The sequence below is a fragment of the Excalfactoria chinensis genome, chromosome 13 (genome assembly GCF_039878825.1).
Source record: "Excalfactoria chinensis isolate bCotChi1 chromosome 13, bCotChi1.hap2, whole genome shotgun sequence".
NCBI lineage: Eukaryota > Metazoa > Chordata > Aves > Galliformes > Phasianidae > Excalfactoria > Excalfactoria chinensis.
In genome coordinates this window covers 2,665,877-2,688,820 of record NC_092837.1, presented here as the reverse complement: position 1 = coordinate 2,688,820, position 22,944 = coordinate 2,665,877, and the positions used below count along the sequence as shown (strand labels likewise).

The following is a 22,944-nucleotide window of genomic DNA, read 5'->3' as shown; positions in this document are numbered from 1 at the left end:
GCCACTTTGCGTAATGGCAAAGAGAAGGGGGAGAGCCCGCCGCTCTGCCAGCTCTGACGGGGCCGCGCCGTCGACAACGCGGAGCTGAGCCCTCAACAAAGATGGCCGCCCCAGAATCGGAAGTGACGTCGAAGGGCGATTGGAGACAGGGCGGCCCAATCCTCCATCAGGGCGGGGAGGGCCGCGGGGCCCCGATGATAACGAGCATCACCACAGCGCCGCCATATCGAGAGAGAAACCGAGCGCACTGCGGGCTGAGCCTTAGAGCGAGTGTAACCCGGGAAGCACTGGGGTGACACGCAGGAACAGGACGCAGAAAGCCGTTTCAATTGTTGTTTCAATTCATTTTATTGAGTAGCCAAATCTGATAAATTAGCACGGATAAAATAAGCATTTGCGTGTGTTACAAATGACTTTTTTTTTACAGGAATAAAAGAGTGAAAATTACAAAGTGTAAAAAGGAGGAGAAGGAAACCCCTAATTCGGAAAGGGGAAAGGTCGGTCGTTTCATACTGAAGATCAAATGTCCGCGTTCAGAAAGGAAAGATTTAATAATACAATATTATACACTACTTTACAACATTAAATTTACTATAAGGATGACATCCGTAATAGTAAACAGAAGCTTCAAATCACATTTAATGGTCCCTTATTTAACAGCCATTTTGCATCTTTTTATTAAATACTGTTAAGAAATTAAACCTAAATAAAAGAGAATCATTCTAGTTATTGCAAAACAACCTATGTGGACTTAAGACTCAAATATATTAAATTAAAACCAAGGATGAAAGCAAAGGAAAATGGATGGTAACAACGTCGGCTGAACACGAATGTGTCAAATACAACAATGAGTTTAAAATAAAACTCCTCAACTAGAAAAATAGAGCACGTTTGCAGTGGTAGAGCTGTGATGAGATCTAAGAACCAGAGCCACTCCTGCCTGTTATTATAGTTCATCATCAGCATCGTTTTCCCAGTGGTAGGTTAAAAGTGAAGCTGCGCTCATCTGTCCCCTATTGACCTTACAGCCCAGCAGGCTTTTCCCACTGTGAGGGAATAAACTTACAAATTCCAATACAGGATTTCTTTCAAGGTGAAAATCCAAGGTGAAAAAGGCATGTTCTGCTCCAAGAGGCTTCATCTGGGGCTTAATGATACGTTTTGCCTTGTAAAACTTAGGGAATCCTACAAGTTAACTGCCACACAGACTGACATCTGTATCTGCTAGTCTGGTGTACATGGAACAGTGAAGTCATCTCCAACGCTTATTAGAACAAAGGAGGGGCTACAATAACATCATAAGAAGCAGATTTGGGGTGGGCTGTTAAATGCAACGGCAGCTTCCAGCATCTGAGTGATAATATACCCCAAATACAAGGTTTAAGTGATAACCTATGCAAGTGCATAGCTTCCATTTCAATAAAGAGACTTCTTTCTCTGGAAAAATAATTATCCGACTGTCCGAACTTAAAAAACCTGATGCATTCTGACTAGAAACTGTGCAATCTTCTAAAAAGCTGTTCAAGTAAATACACTCCTGTGTGCTACAGAGACAGCAGACAGGGAAGCTTAAATAGAATGAAAAGACTCTAACAGAACCTATTCCAGACGTTGTTCTGGACTTTACCTTCTTGTGCTCAGTGTCCAATGAAACTCCTCCCCCGAGATAAGGCAACTCCTGACAAGTGTAGCTACGGCCTGCAATGGTAGCAAATGATTAACCTGTGATGTCCTCTCACATTCTGTCACAAGATGTAAGCTAACAAGAGCAGTCACAGTACGTGCTTGACCTCTTACAAACATTTTAACTGTTCACATTACTTGCCCCAGAAAGACTCTGCAAGACCTTTGTGTTTATCATCATTTAACAACAAGATCAAGATTTTTCCATAAGTATGTCTTCCATTTGTCACATCCCTCTTTACATTCTAGGTGCACAGATACAATAACATAAACACTCTTTATGCTGCTATCAGCGATCTCCAACAGAGTTATTAGTATGCTTTTATAAAAAGGTATTTTTTTTGCATATAAATTGTCACTTAAAAGTCTGATGTCAGCTTCCACCTGTAGCTCTGGCACGGATCTGAGAGTACATTTAAAGCTTTCATTTGGTGCATGCTGGCTTTGGATCTAGGTTCATTAAGCAGCTGCAGTAAAAAAGACTAGGAAACTTCAAGTGTGCCTCAAGCCATAAACAGGTCCTCAAATACAACACTTCTGTCTTTGGAAAAATAATTCTCTTCCAATTTTTAGAGTCAGAACGCGGGCTCAAAGCATTGTGTCCTATGTGCCATCACACAAACATCGCAGAAGCCTTTTGGGGGCCTAACATTCAGTTAATGTAAACAGGAGCAAAGTATATTAAATAAAAATCTGAGACAACCTTACTTGACCTTCCACTCCCACACCATTCGAAAACTGAAAGTAAAACTATTGTTTTACTAAAGAAAAACCAAAGCTACGTAAGTCTACTTTTGCTGCCCACTCAGTCACTGACTTGAATGCATCTCATACGAGGAGGGCTTGCTCCTCCGTGGTTGTTCGTTTAATATCTGAATACTGACTTCCTAAAGGCTTTCATAAATTAAGCTATCTTGTCTAGGTTAAGCTTACCTTGAGTGCTATTAGCCATAATCCATCCCAAACACTGGATTCTAAGTTTGATAAAGTATTTGTTCGTTTCACAATGAACAGCTGCTTCATTGCTACTTTAAGCATTTCTAAGCTGAACACAGAGACGCTCTGTCTGTGATCACTGGATGCACTTATAAAGAACTTCCCTGCAAATCATGATCAGTATTGTGAGGTTTTATATCTAGCAGCAAAAACAAAAAACAAAAAGCAAAGAGTTACAGAAATATACATTTTGAACAACAGAGAACTCTTTATTTTACAAAATGTCTTTCACCTTTGCAATATTGCCTTTGTGGATGTACTTCATGCTGCAACTACTTACAGTAAAAACATGATTTGCAGCAAATTAAAGGTGCTCAACCAGTTCCAATAGTTTGATTTTTAAGGTACAATATGTAGTTGCACATTTGATTCTCAGATGTGGTCCTTTATTTGCTTTAGCTTGTTGAAATCACAGTGAGAACCTCTCATCGACTGCCTCCAGACACAGATTTCATGAAGGTATTACAAACACAAGTGTCCTTTACTGCAAAAATCTTTCCTTTATGTAAACCAAAGGCTAGTGTTTCATTTATTCACTTGCTGCTGTATGTGAAGGAGGAACTCATAGTATGATAAGGCTGATTCAGTTCTGTCTTCAATCATATTCTGCAGGAAGCTTGATTTCAGTGGGCTGTCATCCCTTCAAAATAAAAATAAGCATTGGAGTTAAATAAATACTCACCACAACGTTCAGTGCAATACACTCAGAAGGTTACAGATCAAGTGCGAGCTACTTCCAGAGCTCAAGAACATATGAAAGAAGATCTCAAGTAGCCCTTGTGAATAACCCCAACAAACACACTTCCCAGAACACACTTTGTTCATCTGACAGCCTCAAGATTTTTCTATGACATTTTGTCTTTCTTAATCTGCAGAACTTCTACATCAAAACCAACTCATACCAAGTCATATCTCCTGTCAAGGCTGTTAGACACAGCATTTAACACTGACAATACTCGCATTAAGAAAGTGCGGTACGCAATATCCAACTATGTATAGTAAAAGGTCCCAAAGACTCTTAAAAACACTTACTTTATTACATATAGTATAGGAAAGAAAGGTCTCTGTTCTCGCAGCCAAGAAATAAAAGCTATTGTTCGGATGGATTCTGCAGTTTCAAGCTCTGGGAGATGAGTCTAAGATGCAAAGAGTATCATTAATACATACAAGATGTTTTTCAGGGAAGCAGTAAATGGAACACTTAAAATAGCCCAACCCCACCCCAATCAGATACAAAGAAGCCCCAGACACACATTGTGATGCTTAATTTTACTCTGATCTCTTCTGAAAGGACTTAAAACAGTCAAGGACGCTGAAACTACACCTGCAAGTGACTACAAGAATGTTATGACTGAGTGATTGTCGATACTTGTTTTACTGCAGGGAGAGCAATTGCTATCTATTGCTATATCTAGCAATATTCCCAAACATTTCTAGTACGTTGAGTTCTGATAAACGTCATCATTGCCAGTTTGTACTTAATGTCCTTTCAGGGGAAGATTCAGATTAAATCTTTTGTCAGGAGAAACTCCAAGAGCTAACAATTTTTTTCCTGGATCCAGATTTGTAGTGACTACTAGAGGGTTAATACTTGAACATGGCATTCTAATGCCCATGCAGATAATATTCTACTACACTACACAAATAGAATACAACAAAGCTAGCACATACCATGTTCTGTGGTATTGAGCCATAATTTGGAACTCCAAGGACTTGGCTGATGAAGTTCTGCCCACAGCTCTTCCCAATCCACAGAAACATCACCTGAAAAGTAAACAGGAATAACAGCCATCTAAAGTAAAACTCCACCTCGGCAGCCTTCTACAGGTTTTGAGTTCTCAGCAAGAACTCAAGTCAGTATAAATTGGAATACTTCTTAAAATCGCCATCACACAACTTACAGAGCCAGCATCCATAAGGTAGGCACCTTCCCTACTCAGTTTCTCCACTGATAGCTGGAGAATGGGTGGCTGAGGTATAGTTCTGTCATTGATGTTAAGAGCTCCCTAAAGAAAAAACACAGTTCACATCTTGATGCATTGAAACAGGCAGAAGAACAGATAGTTAAATAAGAAAAGAGTACTGAAGTTAGACTGTATAGTTCCAATTACACTTCAAGTAGGTAACTTACTACTAAACTTCTTCACATTTTGAGAGGTGCACTTCATGTTTATCTTACCAGTTCTACATGCTGGGAAAATGTGAAACATCACATTTAAGCTATTTAGCTTAAATATGGAGGACTTACAACTAGAATTGTCTTTCTACTTCACCTAATTCAAACCTATGGGACCAGACACAAACAGGCCATGTAACAATGCAAGTGCTCACCTCATCTGTGAGATTATCAACTCTGTACAAACTGGGGTGCGTCATAAGCATGAGGTAAACAAGAGGCTGGTTTTTCACTTGACACATGCTAAAGATGCGCTCATCTAGACGAGCATTTGTCCCAGTTTGAAATGCTTTCTGCAAACAAAAAGACAATTTGACCATTAAAGATTATAACAGACTCCAAGGCAACTATGTACATTTACCACCTGTCAGAGTATGTGTTATCTACTCAGATACAATAAGACACCTAAGAGACAATAAACAGGCTTCATTCTACATTCATCTTTCTAGTCACCAAGTTGCGGGGGAGCAGAGAAATTGAACTGTTACCTTGAGAGCATTTTATTTATACAAGAATATTCATAAATCTGTAAGATCTCAATACTCTAACAAAAACATCAGACAGACTGGTTTTATTAAGCAATCCAAATCAATCGGTTTCTGAGTTTTGAGTCCTATGAAAATGTTGGAAGAAGATGTACGCTATTTTGTACATCAACTCTTTCACTTCGGGTTGACATGCCAAGCATAGACAATTATCCTCCCCTGGCATTGCTTCCTTTGAACTCCTACCTGTTTTAAGAGTGCCAGTACATAAAGTGGGAAGAGCCGCAGGGAACTGGGGGCCATGAGACCAGGCTGCTGAATGCTCAGGACTGATGAACGGTAAGCAGACAAAGAATCTATCACTGCATTGACCAAGGCATCCCGAGCATCACTCAAGGTAGCAGAAACTGATCGATCCACAGCTAAAAAAAAAAACAACAAAAAAACAAAAGTTGTTTAAAATATTTTCGACCATGATGGTAATACTCCATACTACATTCAGGAGATTACATACAACTGTGCTGATACTTCACTTTAGCATTAAAAACAGAGAGAATCACTCCTTCTAACTTCTAACTCCTTATCGTCCAGAGGATTACTGCTGATAGCTTTATGGATATCATCCATATACACCCAAACAAGCTCTTATTGTGCTTACCCATATTGGCTAACAGCCCAGTGATAGCCTGTACATCTGCCCCCAGGTAGACATCACTCAGTGTTGTTACAACAGGTAAGCACATAGTGTGGACACGAATTCTCCTCTCACCTGTAAGAAAATTAAAAACTAGAGAGTCCAAATACTCCAAAAACTTGGGTTTTTTTTTAAGCAATCAGAGAACTGCTACTATTTACTCAGTTACTTTTGCACACTTGCATAATTGAATTACTTGGATAACTTCCCCATTAGCACTACCAGCTGATCTGTGTTCAACCAAACAGGCAATTCCATTTATTATACAAATAGAGATTGTTTCCAGTAGCTTTTATAAACTGTTAGTTCTCAGTTTCTAGGATTAAGCCCACCTATTCTAAGACCAGGGTAAGTTCCTCAGGAAACTTTTTGGTCTGGAAGAAGTAGTAACACCAACATGCAAGAATATATCAGAGCTGTGATGTTGACATAGATGATATATTTATGTAAGCTACTGGAACTAAAATTAATCAAAATGACTTAACTAAACATTGTACCTGAATCTAACTACTTTCAGCTCACAATATATAGATACTTTACCTTTGCTGGATGTGTACAGGAGAGCTGACTGAAAAGAAACAACCTGCATATCAGTAAGACTTTCTTCTACTGACATTTGCACGGCATATCCTGCATCTGGGTTTACGTTGGGTAATGACAACAAGTCTGTAGACCGTACAAAGAAGTTCCCATGGAAGGTATGAATGGAAAGACCTGCAAGACAAGCGTTAGGTTTAATCACTTATTTATAGTCAGATGTGAAATGCAGATGCCATTTACAAATCCAACATCGCTGTTAGATGGCTCTGTATCAGAGTGTTAAGACCGCTCTCAATAAAATAAAGTCGTAAACATCCCACACAGATGATTAACCAACAGAATCCACAACACTTAACAGAAGCCAGGAATTCAGAAATGAAGTTGATGCAGAGTAATAGCAAGTCTTTATGCTATAAAAGCAGACCTCTGTTGAAATAGTGACCTGGCAAGACATCCAGTATTAATACCATCATAAGATGTAATATATTTCAACTTCTAGGTTCCAACTACTGTCTTTAAAACGGTTTAATTCTTGGCAATGGATTTTACATTTCTTAACCCTGTCTCTTAATAACCACTTAAACTTATATTAGGTCAAAATACCAATCAATCCCTCCCAAACAACAGTGAATACTGCATGCTCCTCCCCCCCCCCCCCCACCATTTGCTCCTGCCCACACATAAACACATTCAAACCTTTGGTGCATCTTATCCTCATGACAGCTTCAAATCCAATCTTCCTAGTTAAATATCGTTTCAACTCCTTTTGCAATTTCTCCACCTGGACGGGGTTGTGTTTATGATGATAAGATTGGTAGTAATAGACACTACCCGCAGAATATCTTGATATACAACCTGAAACAAAAAGAGATGGTGTCAGAGCATCTGCAGCTGATGCTGTGTTTTGAAATATACCAGAGGAATGTGATATACCCTTTAATTGCTACACTGTTAACGTGTGAAAAAAGCTTTGCTGCACGGTCAGAGACATGCACACAGAGATTCAACTATACATTCAAGTATGTACATAGCCATGGCCTGAAATTACAGGTACTCAGTCACTTCATAGTTTGGTTAAAGGGAGGGAAAATATTAAAAGCCTGCTCTAACAATAGTCTTACACTGGCGGTAGAAGGCAGAAAAGGAACATTTCAACCAGGACCACAAAAATCCCTGATCCGTTTGGTAAGGGACAGTGTGAGAACAATGATGCTAAATCACTGAAAGACTGCATTCTGCTCACAGTGTTACTACTCATCAAGGATGAATTTGCATCCTGACATGCAAGACTTCTTCAGATCAGGTCCAAACACTAAATGCTGATCTCTCTGACAAATACACAGAATCTCTAGAGTTACCTGTCACATAAATTCATACAACTTACCTAGAGAAGCCAAGTCAGAATACTGTCCGCTAAGAAGAAACAAATCCACTGCAACCTGTTGTCCTGAGCAGTCCAAGGCTAACTTCTTGTAAAAATCAGTTGATGGCGTCAGGTGTATGTCCTGTTAACACAAGGGAGTATTACAATATACAAAGGAAATAAGATTCATATTTTCATTGCTTATTTTCAGGGACACTAATAATAATTGATTCTTTATCACTATTTCAATAACATCTGTAAAAGGAGGCAAATCATGAGCCATATGTATGTACAGAACAGGGCTACCAGTTCTCAACCTTTTTTTGCTTTCCTAACCTTTGCAGTTGCTCTTTGGTTTGGCTCTTCTCGAGATTTCAGTGCTCCCATTCCCACAGATGGAAGCTGTGTCTGGAAGACGGAGATTCTACCTCCAGTAGGGGACATCAGTTTAAAGGCTGCCTGTAATGCAGGCCCAAGAGCACTCTGAGTTTCCAGGGACTTGGTAAACATCTGTGGCAAACTCTTCAACAGATCCTGAATTAGCTGCAAGTTAGAAAACCAAATTAAGATTAAAGTCTTTGGAGTTTCCTTCTTTATCAAGCTTATTACTGACAAATATGTATCAATACTTCCAATATTATAGCAGTAAATTAAATAAATCCCAGCAAAAGTCAACTATTGTCTTGCTTTAGATTGTTAAATGTTTAAAGTCAAGCACAAGTTAAAAGACTTTTCCTCACTTCAAACTTGACATTTAAACTTCAGATATTAAAGAGCACTAAATAAAACCATAAGCTATCACGCATATCTCGTTACATGAATGCCATTTTTCACCTAATGCAGTTCTTACCTCTTTATTTTCATTTAAATTTACTAGTAAGTTTTCTGGCATTGGTATAAATACATCTAGAAAAAAGAAAAAAAGTGTTAATTGTTTTTAATGAGACAGAACAAAGCTTTCCCGAGTTCTATTTCCGAATCATTATCCCTATTAAGAAAAAACAAACTGTATCATTGCGTAAATTCATACAAACATTGACCTTTTTCCCCTGATAAGCACACCTGTGGCTAGACTGCCACTTCAGAATAACAGCTGGAAGTGCTGAAGGATAGGAAAATCCACTGAATAAAAATGCACCAGAAGATTTTCCAGTACACTAACTCTGCTCCTTCACATAAGTAAAAAGTATCTTGAAAATACAAGCAGAACATCACTACACAGTCACTGAGAATTTATACTAATTTACCAGGCATCATCATTTCAGTTTTGATCGTAACAGAAATTTGGGTGGCTATGCAAACAAAACTAGATGTTAAGAAGGCTGTTTTCATGTTTTAAGTCACAAACAGCCACAACTTGCTCAGACATTCAGAGCTTCATAAAGGAACCTACTTACACAGGAGAGAGGATGATGACCTGATCTACCAACTCCCACCATACATATACTTTTTAAAAAAGGGCTATCAAAAGCAACAGTCATTTGACATACTGAACTGTCATTAATACGTACTAAAGCCATTACTACATACCTTCAATATCTGAAACTATAAGCATCTGAGGCTGAGAAAGACCTTCCTGAAGACTGTAGAAATGAATTGTGCTGTCAAATGTTATGAAGCCTATTTTTGTTCTAGTGTTCCCAGGAAGCCTAAAAAAGTCAGACATATGGTGTTCAGTAAGATGAAATCTCATTTCTGCAAGGCTTTTTTATTTCTAAATACATTTCACTGCACCTGTCTAAGGGTGTTAGCAAGTAGCCACCTTAACAGCTACAGTGCAAACACTGCAGACATGTCGGAGATAAAGCAGCAGTTTGTAGTAGAATCACCTAGTAGACATTCAAGGATTTTTTTTTAAAGTGAGTATAAAAAACAGATGAGTACCATTTAGAACAAGGTTCCCAAACACAGCAATAAGTGCTTGTTTGTTTTGGTTTTGTTGTTTTTAATTTTAATTATCCTTATCCTAGAGTCTAGCTTTTTAGAAGAGAAGCTGTAAGAGCACCCAGTGCTAAGACAATTATCCTACTTAGCACTGGACTTCAAAGACTTAAACTGTAGCACCCTTTAGAATTCCAGTATGGCAATCCTTTCAAAACAGAATGACACCTGAATTATTCTGAGTTACCTTCCAGTATTTTCCAATGCTAGTCAAAGTAGGAAGATGGACACCTACCTATATTTCAGCTTTTATGAAATACAATTTGAAAGACATCATTAATACATGTTCTCCTTTCTGGGATTGACAAAGCCGATAGGAAAGACTCAAACTAAGAAATGTACCTTGAAGTTGCTACTACAGCAAACTGCTAGGCAGAAAGCAGTGTCATGTTAATGTCCATCAAGTTCCATAAGAAAAAAGAAGACATTAAAGACAAAAAAAGTTACTTACAAGTCAAGATTGTCCAACAAGGTCTTGCAGACTGTATTCAAGTATCCTGTCTCTATCGCATTATGAGAGACATCAAAAACAAAGAGGTACACAGGTGGCTGAGGTGGACGTAGCTAAATAAAGAAAAGATTACCTTTAATTTTCAGGGTGATTTTTATTAGATTGTGATAATTCCACTGCAAGTACAAATGATGCCAAAACTTCTAAATACATTTCACTTATGTGGTAACTCTGTAATTGTGGTTTCCTTTCAAAAGGCTCACAAACACCTACATGTTCTAAACAGAGAACACTGAGATCATAAACGTTTATAAATGACAACCTAGTTGAAGTAACACCCAAGGCTCCTTAGATGTACTCCTAAAGCAGCAGTTACTATACTGAAATGGAAAGCATCCTCTGTAAAGAGAATTTTTTTGTCCTGACTTCCCCATGGAAATAAAAATGGAGAGAATAAGTAGAAATAAAATCTCACCATGTATTCAGATGGAGCCATAAATTCAATCGTAGCGTTCTGGACTTCAGGTCTTTTATGAGGTTCTCCATAAACTCTTGTCACAGGATTATACATGAATTCTTCAGGAACTGTGCAAATAAATTAATATATTACTACTCCACAATAGTATTAGTTGTGCTACACTTTAAAATGTCAGCTCATTTCAGCTGGTTGGGCAATGCTTCTTGTAGAACTAGATTAGATGCGGCAGCAGCTTTGTCAGCTGCAAGGGTACCATCCAAGACTACTTCAGACTCAGTGTCTTTGCTCATGGAGAACATTTCTCAGGTCCACAGGGCACAACAGAAGATGAGCCAGTAGTACTGAGATGGCCAAAAACATGACTGTATCAAAGGATGAGATATGAAAGGTCAACCACAGCAGTTTAAAGCAAACACATTTCAAACCTACCATCATTCACTCTATAGCACAAGTTGCATTTCCATCTCCTTTGGTCTAGAAAGCTGACAAAAGGATTAATATACGTCCGGCAGGAACGACATCTCACAATAGTACTTGAAGTAACCACCGGCAATTGCTGGAAAAGAAAAGCTTCCTATTTTAGAACATCAGCACTACAGCCATTCACCTATGATAACAATCTACACTGCAGTTCCTGAGCTCTCAAAGCATATTTCTGCCCATTTCTGCATCCATGCAGCACCCCTACGAGTTTCCTTAATAATAATACTGGTCAGAACCTAGCTCTAACATTTTTGGCTGCATATTCTCCCCCTTCAAGCCTCTACAGTGCTAAATTTTACATTGATGGTGTAAGATCAAGACCTACAGCAAATACAGAAATACAAGAAACAACACCACCATATTCAGCAAAATCCCTTCTGTTGAGGAAAATGACAACATTCAAAAGATGCACTGAAATTCAAAGACTATAGGGTATCTGAGGACAGCCAAACCCCTTTAACTTTGCTAATGCTTAACTAGCATTAACATCCCACACCAATGCAGCTGGCCTCCTTCTGCAATTCATTCTCCAACTACAGTGATATTTCAGCATTTAAGACTTAAATGTCATACCGATAAGTCTTTGAAAGGATGAAGCAGGAGCCCCAAAGGAAGTTTGGCTTTATTCAGTAAGGCCTGAGTTTGAGGAATGTTAGTCAGGGTACAGCGGAACAACCTACAAAGAAGATAGTTATTTTCAATGACTTTCAGATAATAAAATGGTTATTTCAGTAGAACATAACACCATTCACATTTCCCAGAGCTGGTGATGGTGAACATCCACTTCCAAATAAAATACCCTCTCCAACTGTCATTATTTTGCTTTAGTCCAAGCTTGACCCACAGCACGTATTTTGAGCTCTTACATTAAATTGTACACACACTCTTCATACAGCACTAATGCTACTTTAGTGATTCCAATCTAAGGTTGCCCAACAATACTCGAAGCTTCATCTAATCTTTATACACAAAGCAGAAAGTTTGAAATGGCCGTATATACCAATCTGAACCAGCGAAGTTTAACACAACTATAAACAACCACACAGTTGTAACTTCAGAACTCAGTGGTTTTCACAAAGCGCAGATGTGCACCATACTTGTGCAGACCTGGCACAGCTTATTTGTGTGAGCCACTTCTCAAAGGTGCTACTTCCTTGACCTCTCAGAAAAGGCTTGCAAAGCTTGCCTGCTCATACGTGGTTTGGTTGGTTTGCTCAGTGAGGTTACTCCAACTACCAACTGACAGCCTCTTGTTTGACTCCGTTCTTTTAAATGGTTACTTTCAATACAGACCTAGGCTGTTTCTGCATTCACAAACTTCTTGATATGTTTCACTCAAATAGGTTCACTTTTCTTTTTCTTATTTCACACCTCCTCAGTCACGCTCACTGTCAGCTACATAGCAAAGTTCTTGCACTGTACCTACTGCTTGCAAGGCAGCTATAAATGTTTTCCCTTGTATTTTCTACACAATTTCCTGGTGACACAGGTTCAGAAAATGCACTTAGTAGGAGCTAAGAACCCTGACAGAAAGCTTGTGAAGGTTATGAGATGCTTGCTACAGATCTGAAGACAGTTATTGAAACACGTCCTAGACAGAAACAAAAATAGCAAGCCATTAAAATTCTGGTGACTGCACCAGAAAAGGGTCAGCTCTGCCAACTGCCTCAATCTTGAAACCGGAAAAAGGAATACAAGTCAATGAAATCTGGCAAGCAGTAATGATGTGTTTCACAGATAGAACCACCCAATGAATCCCATAAAATTATCTTTATATTTCCAATGAAAAGCAACAGCAATTGGATACACATGCTTTCTAAAGACCTGCAGTAGAACGCAGCTGTTTAATGCAATGTTACACATTTAAACACCATATTTTGACAACCTCGTAAGTCTTGCAAACATCTCCTAGATGACTTCTCTGAAAAAATACATGTAAATCTTTCAATTTATAAAAGGAAAGAGCTTATAAAGAAGCCCCAGCATTTGATACCACTGAACCAATGGCAATGGTTATACTATGATGTGAGAAATTAAGGGACAGTTTGAAGACTACAACATCAGCATCTAAAAACCAGTTATCAATGAACTTAAAATCGTAATAAATACATTCTACATCATACCCCTCACTTCAGAGCTTCAACCACCTTTATCTTAACACAGTGAAGCTTATTTTCAATCTTTTTCAACTCACAAAGTTAAAAACATTTAGCAAAGTTACATTTACAACCAGTAATTCATTTCTTTTGATGAATTACAGGAAATGGATAATCTTACTCTGGGTTACAATTGAGCTTCTGGATATCCTCATGCAAGTTTGGGACGGGAGCCTGGAGGATGGTTGTAGGAAGAATATTTCTTTCTTGAAGAAGATTCACAGGTCTTAATCCTTCTTGTTGTAAACTCAGGCTACCCATAGATGCATTCAAGTGATTAGTGCCTAGGGGAGGCTAAAGTTGATATTTCACAAATTAATACTGATTATTTGGATGAAACACAGTCCACCTAAAAAGCAAGTACTATTCTTTCAAATTTCGTGTTTACTGTCATTGCTTTATATTTAGAATTGATACTTGATGCTTAGCTTTGTAACACAAACGAGGTTAAAATTATCATACAGATGCCATAAAACTCTTGAAATACAGAGGCCTAGCTGGTAAAAATATTGGTCAGATTAGTTTGAAAGTACAGGGGAAAAAACAACATTTCAGCTGCAATACTAACATAAGGGGTGAAAAACATGCCTATGGGATGCTTTAGAAAACTAATTAATTTTTGAAGACTGCTGTTTAAGATGACGACACTACAGAAAGAGCCGGCACCGCTTTCCCAGACTGCTATCAAAGTGACAAGAGAGAAAACAAATTTCTGGCTACATCTGTCATCTTGAGCAAACTGCATAACAAGCAGTGAACCATAACCCCACAGAGACACAACACAGATCACTACACTTTTCTTTATTCAAGTGAAACAAGAACTTCACCTGGTGGAAATGTTTTGATCCATCTGGATACTGCAAAGCAGATGCTTGCACTCCTGGTGCTCCAGGTGGAGAAGTATTTTGGTAGCCTGGCGGCAATGCAGGATAAGAATAGCCAACATTTCTATTCACCTTAAGATTTGCAGGTGTAGGAGGATGTGGGGTTGCTAGAAGCAGGAAAGATATACCTAATGTGAACTGTTGAACTGCAGCTTGGTCAACTCATTATCAAAACATTAACAAAAAGAAGGACTTTCTGTTGTTTAGTTTCTAAGTGTAAACAATTAACACATGCCATCAATCTTACAAGATACTAACTACTTTATAATTCTTACATGTCAAGGTCAAACTGTCAATGCCTTGAATAATCACACTTAGTTTCATGTCAGACATTAGATTAGGCACACGTGTACCTTAACACCTAAACTTCCATCTTTGCCAAATTCTTAAACAAATTACTTAATGGAAAGTACTTCTAAATTCCCAAACCTTACCCATGAGGCCACCTCCTTCTATTGCATCATAGCTGTTTTGGACCACAGACCCATCGCCAGCAATAGATGTAGCGTCACCTGTTAAGAAAGAGTCCAAGTAAAAACTTTTAACAAGTCACAAACAAGTTGAAACAAGGTAAGTGAGATGCAATTCTCTTTGAGTGTATATTTAGATTAGCATAGTTTTGATCTACCTTTGACTCGGGGCAGAATTTGATTAAACATACCTCTTGCCCCATTTCTCACATGCAATTCCCCTGCTGACATGACCTTAAAGGACATTCACAAAAACCTACAAGTTTTCTCAGGGAAAACATGTAAAGGTCTACATTTCTGGTTGAATGATCTGCTAAGGTTACCTTACATTAAGTATTCTTCATAAATTCCAAGCTAATAGGCAGTAAAGTATCAGGGCACTTCTCTCAGAGGAAGGCTCTGTATGCTGGCTGCAGTTTCCAAAGACTCTTGGAATTTAGGTACCAAGTTCCCTGAACTACTTTTTCCACTGATATCGCATGGAAACATCAAATTCCTTTCACTTTTGCACTTAGTCCAGTACTGTTTACAAAGCACCAACAGCTCTGATATGGTCACACAAATTCCACTTGAGATAAAAAAAACAATGAAATTGAGAGAGTGCCTCCAAAGGACGACTGCGCTGCCTGACACCAACTAGACCAGGTTCCCCTGGGCTCCATACAGCCTGGCCTTGAACACCTGCAGAGATGGGGCACAGCTGCCAAATGCAAATTCAACAGAAAGAGCAAATTGTTTCTTACCTTCTTGATTTGTAGCTGAATGTAGCAGAGATTGTGTATTAGGTGCTCCTGCTGTCACTGTGGATGGCCTAATTAGAGGTGGACCACTAAGGGGAGGAGGTCCCAAAGGTGGCCGCGGGGGAGGGTGGAGAGGTGTTAAAGGCTGAGTCACAGGTGGAGGTACAGATCCTGTAAATAGATTAATTTTTAGTAACCCAATTGAAGAAGCCAGAAGACTCTTAAGAAAACACACAGATTGAACTCTAGATAAGTCTCTATTTACACAATACACAGCATGAAACAAACCCTAACATGCGTGTAGAAGATTTTACAACTTCAGATCATTTCTGCCGTGCTCCCAACATACTGTATTCGTGTATCTGTTAACTCTGATCCTTCCAGTTTCAGGGGTTTATTTTTTTCACAATTCTTGGTAAGGATTTTAAGAGGTACAGACAGCACCCTGATTTGAATTACGAAGTCTGGACATCACAAAGTTTAGAACAGCCTCAAATCAGACAGCATATAACAAACTAGAAGTGTCTAAAACAGATTGCTTCTGACAGGAAGCTCACCTTCCACTTCAATAACCTGATGCAAAGTAGCAACGTACAGATTCTGTGTCTCTAAGAGGCTGCCAAAGGCTGGGCGCGCAGGCAGGCAGCTGGCAGACCTTCATTTGAAGGATGAGCATAATCAGCAGAATGAGCTAAACTCATTTTAAAAGCGAGCACCATTCCACTGAAATGGAAATTACCAGGGAAATTGCTCAGGAAGATTCACCATTCAGTGGAGATAAGCATTCTATCTCATAAGCCATCGACCAAGATTTCTCATTACTCACCATTTTCACCACTAACTCTGAAATACCCACTATTCCAATAAACTGTCATACAACTAGCTAGGCATACATCAAGTAATCAGCATCTAGAAAAACATTAAATGAAGCTAACAAGTATTTCATAAGATTTACTTTAACATAGAAAATATTTCCATTTCTATGCTTAGTTCCTGTTATCATGCTCAGAAAGGTGATTAAAAATAATAGCGAACAATAGTTTGGCAAAATGAAAATTGAGCTTTAAGGTGGGTTCCTCACAATGCTTACAAGTCGTATTAAGAAATCATACTTAGTATTAGCAAAACTTTACACCTCAGCACACATGAAGCTAAAGCAGAAAGCAGGCTGCAAAAGGACCAACTCTTTGCATCTTTCACTGTCAGAATTCTTTCTGAAGGCTGACAATTCTTATCCAATTTTAAAACCTCAAGTTGTGATGAAGTTTTTCTTTCAACTGGCCTCTATTTCAACAATACAGAATGCTTCTCAGTTTTCTTACCAGGCTGTGGTCAAGTTAGTTATCCATCATGAGGCCATTCTGAGAACTACCAGAATCAGTCCATGAATAGAAAAGCTAGCGAGACTGTAAACTGCAGAAGACCACACTCACTAAATGCAGCCAATTTTCATCTGGGAAGAGCAGGAGCCCTCATGTGACTGAAGCACACAAGCACTCCAACACTCCAAGGTAAAAAAAAGGCAACAGAAACAGCCTTACCCACACACAGCTTCCCAAAACAGAAATTACCTGCTTCAGCCACTCAAACAAAATGAAATCTCACACACCAAATTCCCATTCCTCATCCAAAGAAGCCATCCCAATACTTATTATGTACATTTCTTCAAGTGTCTGATAACCCAGTTCCACATGCAAAAGGCTACTACAGAGTGAACTTTGTTCTTAACATCACTTTCAAAAAAAAGGCCACAAGCAGGCACTGGATATCAGTTAAAGAACGGTATCAAAAAGTTATGATTACCTGGCTTCATATAGCTGTTCTGAAGTGAAGGACCTCCTGGAGAAGCAGCATACTGATAACTTCCTGGAGGATTTCCTGATAGCGGTGGTAGAGGCTGAGCAGTCCCTATCCCTGCCACAGGAGCTGAATGGCTTGGCTGAGCAGCAGCTGGGTGGCTCACGGGAGCCTGGCTGTACTGCCAGTTGGGATGCATTGGCGGGCTAGCTCCAGGAGGAAAGCTACCAGCAGATGATACAGCAGCTGAGTTTTGCAATGCAGGTGGCAGCACTTGTGGTACAGGACCTGTTTGTTGCACTGGTGACCCAGATAGAGGTGCTGCTGGTGTTCTATTAAGAGTCTGCCCAGGTCCTTGATAACTGTTGTATTGAGAAACATTCTGAGAGCCACTGTAGTTATACTGTCCAGAAGATGGATGCGGAGGAACCTTTGACGGCGTCTGGTGTGAGTACGGTCCTGGAACTGATGGGCTATATCCCTGGGCATCTGATGAATGCATCATTTGATTTTGAACAGGACCTAGAAGGAAAAAACCCTTAAGTCTGCATTGCATATCACTTCTGAAAATAAAACATGACCATGGAATTTTCCTTCCTTGGAGCTTTATTAGTGTTCAGGACATAAAAGAGACAAATACTACCACAAGGGAAATTATTTTGATAGCATTCTGCTATCAACACTTGTATTTTCTATATTATTATTATTAACAGTAACTTTACAACCATACAGCCCACAAAGCAAGTGACCAAACAAAATCCATGCCCTTTGCAATGCACACACAGGGCTATTTCAAAAGCACTCAGAAGGCCATCAGCCAAGGAGACACATGCTTGCACACAGCTGGCAGCAGAACCTGCCCTTACAGCCCAGTTTAAGGACCAGCACTGACTTAAACCTCAGCTTACAGCAAAGATGCTAACAGGTTCAACTCCAGTCCCCATGCTATTTCTCAAGTGACAGAGCTAATCCACAAAAGGTTCTGCAGCTAATTTTAGTAAAAGAGCTTCTCATGCATATACAGCTCACATAACCAACTGGTCAGGAACGTGGACAGAAGGATAATTTATCGTAACACAACTTGATGGGTTAACAGTGCTTCTCATCTACTGGGTGGTACAACAGAACTAAGCTGTAATTACTTTAAGAAAAAAAATAAGCTTAACTCAAAACAGTAAACAGCACCATCAGAGCATCATCAAATGTTTAACACAGTGACACATAGAGTCCTGTGAGCTTCCCAGTGTGTTAAGAGCTCCATCAAGAAGGATGCTACCCCAGTTTGTTCATATTGCTGCCATAAAAAGAACGTTCAGAGAGGAGACATTTCCAAGTGAAATCCTTTCAGCAGAACACACAAGATACCCCATGCCACAGCTAGACACAACATACACACACATCAAAGCACTTTCTAGGGCTGTATCATTTATATCAGCCAGTCACACTGTTGCGCTCCACCCCTAAGCACAGTCTGAATGTTGGAGGCATTCCATGCACACAGTTACATGCCTGAAATCAGAAGAGATCCCCATCGTGACTTTAGCTTACAGTTCTTCTTTGCTACCCTGTACTACATCCCAGATTTCCAGAATTACTTTTTTTTGGGGGGAAGAGCATAGAAAACAAAGACCAGAAACCACTGCAAGATTCAACACACGCATTTTCAAAAGCATGCTATGAAGATGAGCATGTGGATGTATATTTTGCTTACAGGTAATGGGAACAGCTGTCACCAGTATCACAGAGTTTCATTTAATGTCAAAATAACAACTGGTTTCTTAGCTGTCTTCATCTACTGGAACATTCCAGTTACATTTAAAGAGTGGAGGAAGTTCACATTTCCTAGTTAAAATAGCTTTGAGCTCAGGCACACATGACAGTAAAATAAGCTAAACACAGAACACGTGGAAACACCCGAGTTAGGACAAACACCGTGACTGCCACGCAACTCATCATTCCCTAGAAAGCCCTGGGGTGCAGCTCAGAGACAGCTGTCATCTCCTTCAACGCTGCATCTCCATGCTAACTGCACAGCCAAGGTTCTACTACAGCTCTGGTGACCTCATCCTCACTCTGCCTGTTATTTGTGCATAAACAGCACATACATATTATTCTCTAGCCATTAATCTCAATACGCTATCTGCCGTTCAGTTAGGAAATCCAGTTATAGCTCATTGTCCTTGCAATGCTGCTCATAAATCTTATTAGTTACTAATGCTCTAAAAATTAATGGTAACTAAACAAAAAGCCTGCAAACATCAAAATTCCCACAGTTATGACTCACCTTTGAAAATTACCCTGCAGCATATCAGATGGGCTTTCAAAAACTGATTTACAAAATGAATTGTAAATTTAACTTGCTAGCTGTACAAATGACTAAGGTTTCTTATGTAATGCCAGGCCCCCAACTATATCGCATGTACATTGATATAACGCTGCAGTATGTTGTATAAAAGATATAGAACAAATAGTAATTAATTTTATAACTTGATTATTCGCATTAGGGCATGACTCTGTAGCCTGGTCAAGAATCAGAGTATTTTGCTCTGTTTTTCCTGCTCGAGGGATAAGTCTGAGGATAAAGCAGTGACACTGAGGTGAAACCCAAAAACAATGACCTGATGTTTCTGTGGCACTTGGTGATGAATTCCATTCTGGAAGCAGCGTTCTAAATTTCAACATCTGCCTTCAAAAGGTAAAAAATGGAAGCAGAATGAAAAGCCTCAATAACCGACACCAGTGGAATCCCCCCCATAGTCTGCTGCTTCTTTCCTACACACTCTTACAACGCCACAAGCCAACAAGGAAAACAGCGCGGACTGAGGATCTACATCACAACAGCAAAGCCATCAACACTCAGGATACAAGAGAAGAGTTAGTAACACAAGAGAGGCCCCGTACCTAACATTAGAAGACAACTCTGCACACAAAAATCACATGAAATTTCAAGGAGATCAGGAACAGTACTGGAATGCATTCGATTGCTGCTCAATGGTTTTATAAAAGCTAAGAATGAGCACAGAAGGCTATGGAAGCCACACAGAACCTCCGTGTCACTTCTCTCCAGGCCCACCAATGAGCACATTGCTCTCACCAGTCACAGCTTCTCCAGCCCCAGGCAGAGCAGAGCTGAATACACTCAACCACATAGCAAGGACCCCCACCAGCACCCCATTCCACAGGGCCTTACCCATTGCTTCCAAGCACACCAAAACCAAAAGCTGCTGAAGCTTCGCATGGCTTCCAAGCACCATGCCAGGATATCAAACTAAGACAGCAACTAATCCTAAAATAATTTCTCCCTCTTGCTTACACTTCAGACCTATTAGCTACAGATTACTAATCTGCTTTTCAGTTAAGTGAAGAGAGAATAGCAATCCTACAAAAACAAGTGAAGTGGAGGAAGGCTGTTACTAAGCAACCAGATGCTTGCTGCTAAACCATTTCCAGGTCAGCATAGGGTGCTGCTGCTACAGCCATACACTGTGGGGCCAGCATGCAAGCTCAGGGAGTTACCTGCAAACAGGAAGGTGAGCAACAGGTTGAGAGGAAGAGCTGACACCCATATTACAGCTCATCATCCTTCTGGCAGCTCTCTTTCCTCACAGACCATTGTAAATAGCCTAACAGCACTCTCAGCATGCCCTAGATCGCTTGTATGGAACGTTATTTTTTTCCTGAGGTAGCCTTGGATCACAGCACCTTCTCAACATATTTTATACATATATACATATCTGTATACTGTAACTGCTGATTAATTGTATTACCCCATGCTTGCACAACTTCAGATTTTATCTCTCTGGTTTTCATACAGCTGTAGCCTGAAATGTCTTCCTACTACTACTACCTTGCAAGAACTTGTACTGTGTGCTTAGCTTGACTACATATCAAACAAAATGACTCCAACACGTAAATCATCCCACGTATTTACTCCATTAGCTAACATTCTTTCTGTACATTCTCTGCTTAGACCATAAGCTCCCCAGAACAGAGACTCTCTTTTCAGACTTATGCATCCACAACCCACATTGCTGACCCTGTGAGCAGCTATACAGTTGTTTTTAAGATGAGATTGTGCAGATGACTTTCAGAAGTTACAAGCACTGGGAAAGAAGAGGGGGGTGACAAGTCAAACCATTTAACTACTCAGCCATAAAGCAGAAAAATCAAAAGATCTTAATTGTCTTGATGCAGCATAACCACTGAAACACATAACTAACCAATTAAGGAATGAAGTTCAGAGGATGCTGTAAGTACATATGAAATCAGAAAACACTTCCCAACAGCACAGATTTCCACACATGCGAAGCAGAAAGAGACAAGGCTGCTTTTGTGCTTCCTTCTTTGTAGCTTAGAAGGTCAGCCAGCTATTTGGTTTCACTTTCAGCATCTGGCTTCAAAAAGGGATATATTTTGAGTAGAAGAAGGCAGTCAAGGCTTTCTCAGACCAGAGTGTACAGAACAAGATAATATTGGCTTTACATGACAGACAAGATAAAACATGGCGAGTGAGTGGCTGCCTGAGCTCAGCAGGGTCCTCCTCCGGGCAATAACCGGTGCCACATGTACAGCTCGGTTCCAAAGGGCCAAGCTCGCTTGGCCATCGCAGCGTTATCACAACTGGGGACACGGCCTAAAGTAATGACTAATACAAACCATTTAGAACGGAACATTTTAAGCTAGAAGAGACCCAACACAGATTGCTGGGTCCAACCCCCAGCCCCACACAGGAGCACCAAAAATAAAACCAAACCCTGTGGCTGTATCATCAAAATGCTTCTTGAATCTCAGCAGCTCAGGGCAGCCCGTTCCACATCCACCTCCCTCTGTTGCAGGCCCTGTTCCTAACCCCCAGCCGACCCTCCCCTGCCGCAGCTCCATGCCGTTTCCTCGGGCCCTATTACTCTTCCGTGGGAGCAGAGTTCAGCGCTGTCTCTCCATGCCGGTGAGGAGCTGCAGACAGGCAACACGCAGCACGTTTCACCCAGTGAACACTGAGATTTTCCGAGACGCACTCGTGTCAGTTTACAATGTTTGTGTCACTAAAACAAGTGGGACGTGGGTCACTTCGCCCCCAAACGACTCGTAGAGTCGCACTGAGCAGAACACCGCGCTCCGTGCACCCGAGGCCACTCCGCGCTGCTGCACGACGCAGCCGGCTCGTCCCGCCGCCGGCACCACGGCGCACCGAGGCCCGGGACCTCCACTCAGCGCGGGCCGCCCGGCGCCCCGGGGACGTGGCAGCACTAAGGGAGGCGCCGGGCGCCCGAAGGCCTCGAGGCGGAAGCCGCACCCCCATCCCCCCGCCTCAGCTCCTCGGCCCCCTCCCAAGCCCCGCGTCCCGCCTTACCGTTGCTGTAGGGCTGCTGGCCTGCGCCGTTCTGACTACGATAAGCGGCGGCGGACCGGGCCGGCTGAGCCATGGCGACGCCGAGCTGCGCCGAGCCGGGCCGGGCCGGGCGGGGTCGGACGGAGGCTCAGCGGAGCCGCCCGAGTGGCGGCGCCCGGCCCAGCGCTGCGAGAAGGGGCGGGGCCTCTCCACACCGGAACTACCCGGCTGCGCGCGCATGCGCATTACGTACACGTGGCACTTCCGGAAGCGGCAGC

General features: G+C 40.8%; 1 protein-coding gene across 1 annotated transcript; it reads right to left on the bottom strand.

The window, feature by feature from the left end:
• Positions 1-328: 328 nt before the first annotated feature.
• SEC24A (SEC24 homolog A, COPII coat complex component) lies at positions 329-22,888 on the bottom strand. The gene is made up of 23 exons (XM_072348630.1): positions 22,688-22,888; positions 17,344-17,859; positions 15,544-15,711; positions 14,765-14,842; positions 14,274-14,437; positions 13,568-13,740; positions 11,864-11,966; positions 11,237-11,363; positions 10,805-10,914; positions 10,330-10,442; positions 9,468-9,586; positions 8,788-8,843; positions 8,274-8,480; positions 7,959-8,079; positions 7,271-7,429; positions 6,575-6,748; positions 5,999-6,109; positions 5,587-5,762; positions 5,011-5,148; positions 4,581-4,685; positions 4,351-4,443; positions 3,712-3,815; positions 329-3,319 (listed from the first exon to the last, which is right to left on the bottom strand). The coding sequence occupies exons 1-23, from the start codon at positions 22,758-22,760 to the stop codon at positions 3,205-3,207; spliced, it is 3,303 nt and encodes a 1,100-aa protein (XP_072204731.1). The 5' UTR covers positions 22,761-22,888; the 3' UTR covers positions 329-3,204.
• Between the last annotated feature and the right edge of the window lie 56 nt (positions 22,889-22,944).